The following is a 1913-nucleotide window of genomic DNA, read 5'->3' as shown; positions in this document are numbered from 1 at the left end:
TGATCAGAGTGTCTCAACATTTAAAGACCATAAGATGGTTGTAATATTAAGTCTTCAGCTGGCAGGGTTATCTCCACTAGCGTGGATTTGGAATGTCACAGAAGACTAGCCACCATTCAAAGAAGTGAAATGTAAATATGAATTCTGCATGCATTTAAGTTTGAAATAGTTTTAGCAGCCCCACAGTAATTGTATTGAGAAAGGATTATTAGAATTCACTGAAACTCAGGATTCCTTGCTTGTGAGAAACAGGAACAAATACAAATGTTGACATACTATTTAGCACTAAATTGGACTTTCAAGGTTTCTCCCAGACTGGAAATCCTAACAATCCCCCCAGCCCCAGAAACACAGATATCTGTCAACATGAACCACAGCAAAACCAACAGTTCACTTAGCAACTTCCTGGCCTTCCAGGCTGCAGCTCTGGGACAATCCTTACATGCAGGCTGCTCCAGGGCTGGGGATCCCAGGGCTTCCAGACAGCACAGGGATGCCCCCACATCAGACACTTTTAGCCCATCCCAGGTCCCCCAGGCTCCTGACTCCACACCAGGAAGCCTGAAAGCCCCAGGAGTCCAGGCTTGGCCCAGAGTTCAGGGCTTCCAGGCTGCCTGCTGCAAGTCTAGATTTTGGAAGCCCTGCATTGACAGGCCTGTTTTGGAGTCAGACCCTAGAAACCCCAGACAGCTGACATAGCAAGGCTGCTGTAGAGGTGTGGACCCTGGTGTCCCTGACCCATGGGCAGTCCTGGTCCAGGTTCACTGGAAGCCCAGACTCTCCAGAAACCCATGAGGCAAGCTGGAAGGGAACCAGGTAGACTTCTAATAGAACCTCCCTGCAGTTTGACCAATAGTTTGCTGAACCTGATTTGTTGTCTCAAGGTGTTTGGATCTGACAAACCAGCCAGCTCTAGCTATTACCCTTGTGAACCACTAGTTTGGCCACACTACTTGTCTTCCCCCTTTCTAAAAAGCCACCATAGCATTTATTATTTCAATTTTTTTATTTTTTCCATTCTCATATTACATAGTCATTTTGAAAAGCCAACTGGTAAAGCTAGAGTTTGCAGCAGAAAGATCTATTCTTTTTTCCTTTGTGAAAGATAAGGGTTGCAGTCTTGAACATGGTCAGAGTAATCACTCTCTTCATCAGTAGAACCACAGTGGACAGCTGGAGCATCAATACCCTGCATTTCTTAAGTAACAAGCCATCTCAAAACATTTCATGTTAACATTTCCTCCATGGATTCCTTCTTTGCCCATTAGCACAACCAAAGTTCTGGCTGTTCGGGAGATTGTAATGTTGAAAGTGGGTTCTCCTTTAATGCTCTTTGTTCTCAGGTCCATGGTGAACTCCCCATCTATCATCAGATTGTCTCTGATCACTGAGCACTTCTGGCCTCCCAGTGTCAGTCCATTGACAAATAGCAGAGAGCGGTCCTTCCCCAGTAACACATTCATCTCCACAGGAGAGATGCCTGCAAAAATCTTGCCAGGGACAGCAGCCCACACAGAAGGAACATCCTTGTAACCAACAATGGCAGCATCCTGGCATGTCCCATCAGCCATCAGGTGGTCAATATAGGATTTCCAGCTGGCCATGGCTCTCTTAGGTGTGGGTGAAGAAGTGCTGTCTATCTGAGAAGAAAGATAGTGTCTGTCAGTTTTGCTCACTGTGCTTCTTTAGAGAAAGATCCCCAGGTACTGATCCCACTGTTGTCTTTCCTTATGAAAGCTTCCATTGGGAAGTAAAAATAGTCAAGCTTGATCAAACCAGTGGTCCTTCTAGTCCAGCATCCCATCCATCAGTCAGTACTAACTATACAGAGGAGGAACCCTGCAATAGACTGTCACTTATGGGATATCTTCCTTTGAAGAGTTTATCCAGACCCTCTAGCCTGTAGAACCACC

The 1913-nt window shown here is 45.7% G+C and overlaps 1 protein-coding gene across 1 annotated transcript; it reads right to left on the bottom strand.

The window, feature by feature from the left end:
* Positions 1-1063: 1063 nt before the first annotated feature.
* PFN1 (profilin 1) lies at positions 1064-1604 on the bottom strand. Its single transcript, XM_034772679.1, has one exon. The coding sequence runs from the start codon at positions 1602-1604 to the stop codon at positions 1182-1184; it is 423 nt and encodes a 140-aa protein (XP_034628570.1). The 3' UTR covers positions 1064-1181.
* Positions 1605-1913: the final 309 nt, after the last annotated feature.

This window comes from Trachemys scripta, chromosome 5 (genome assembly GCF_013100865.1).
Source record: "Trachemys scripta elegans isolate TJP31775 chromosome 5, CAS_Tse_1.0, whole genome shotgun sequence".
Lineage (NCBI taxonomy): Eukaryota > Metazoa > Chordata > Testudines > Emydidae > Trachemys > Trachemys scripta.
Note: the sequence above shows the minus strand (reverse complement) of the source record. Positions and strands in the feature narration are given on the sequence as shown.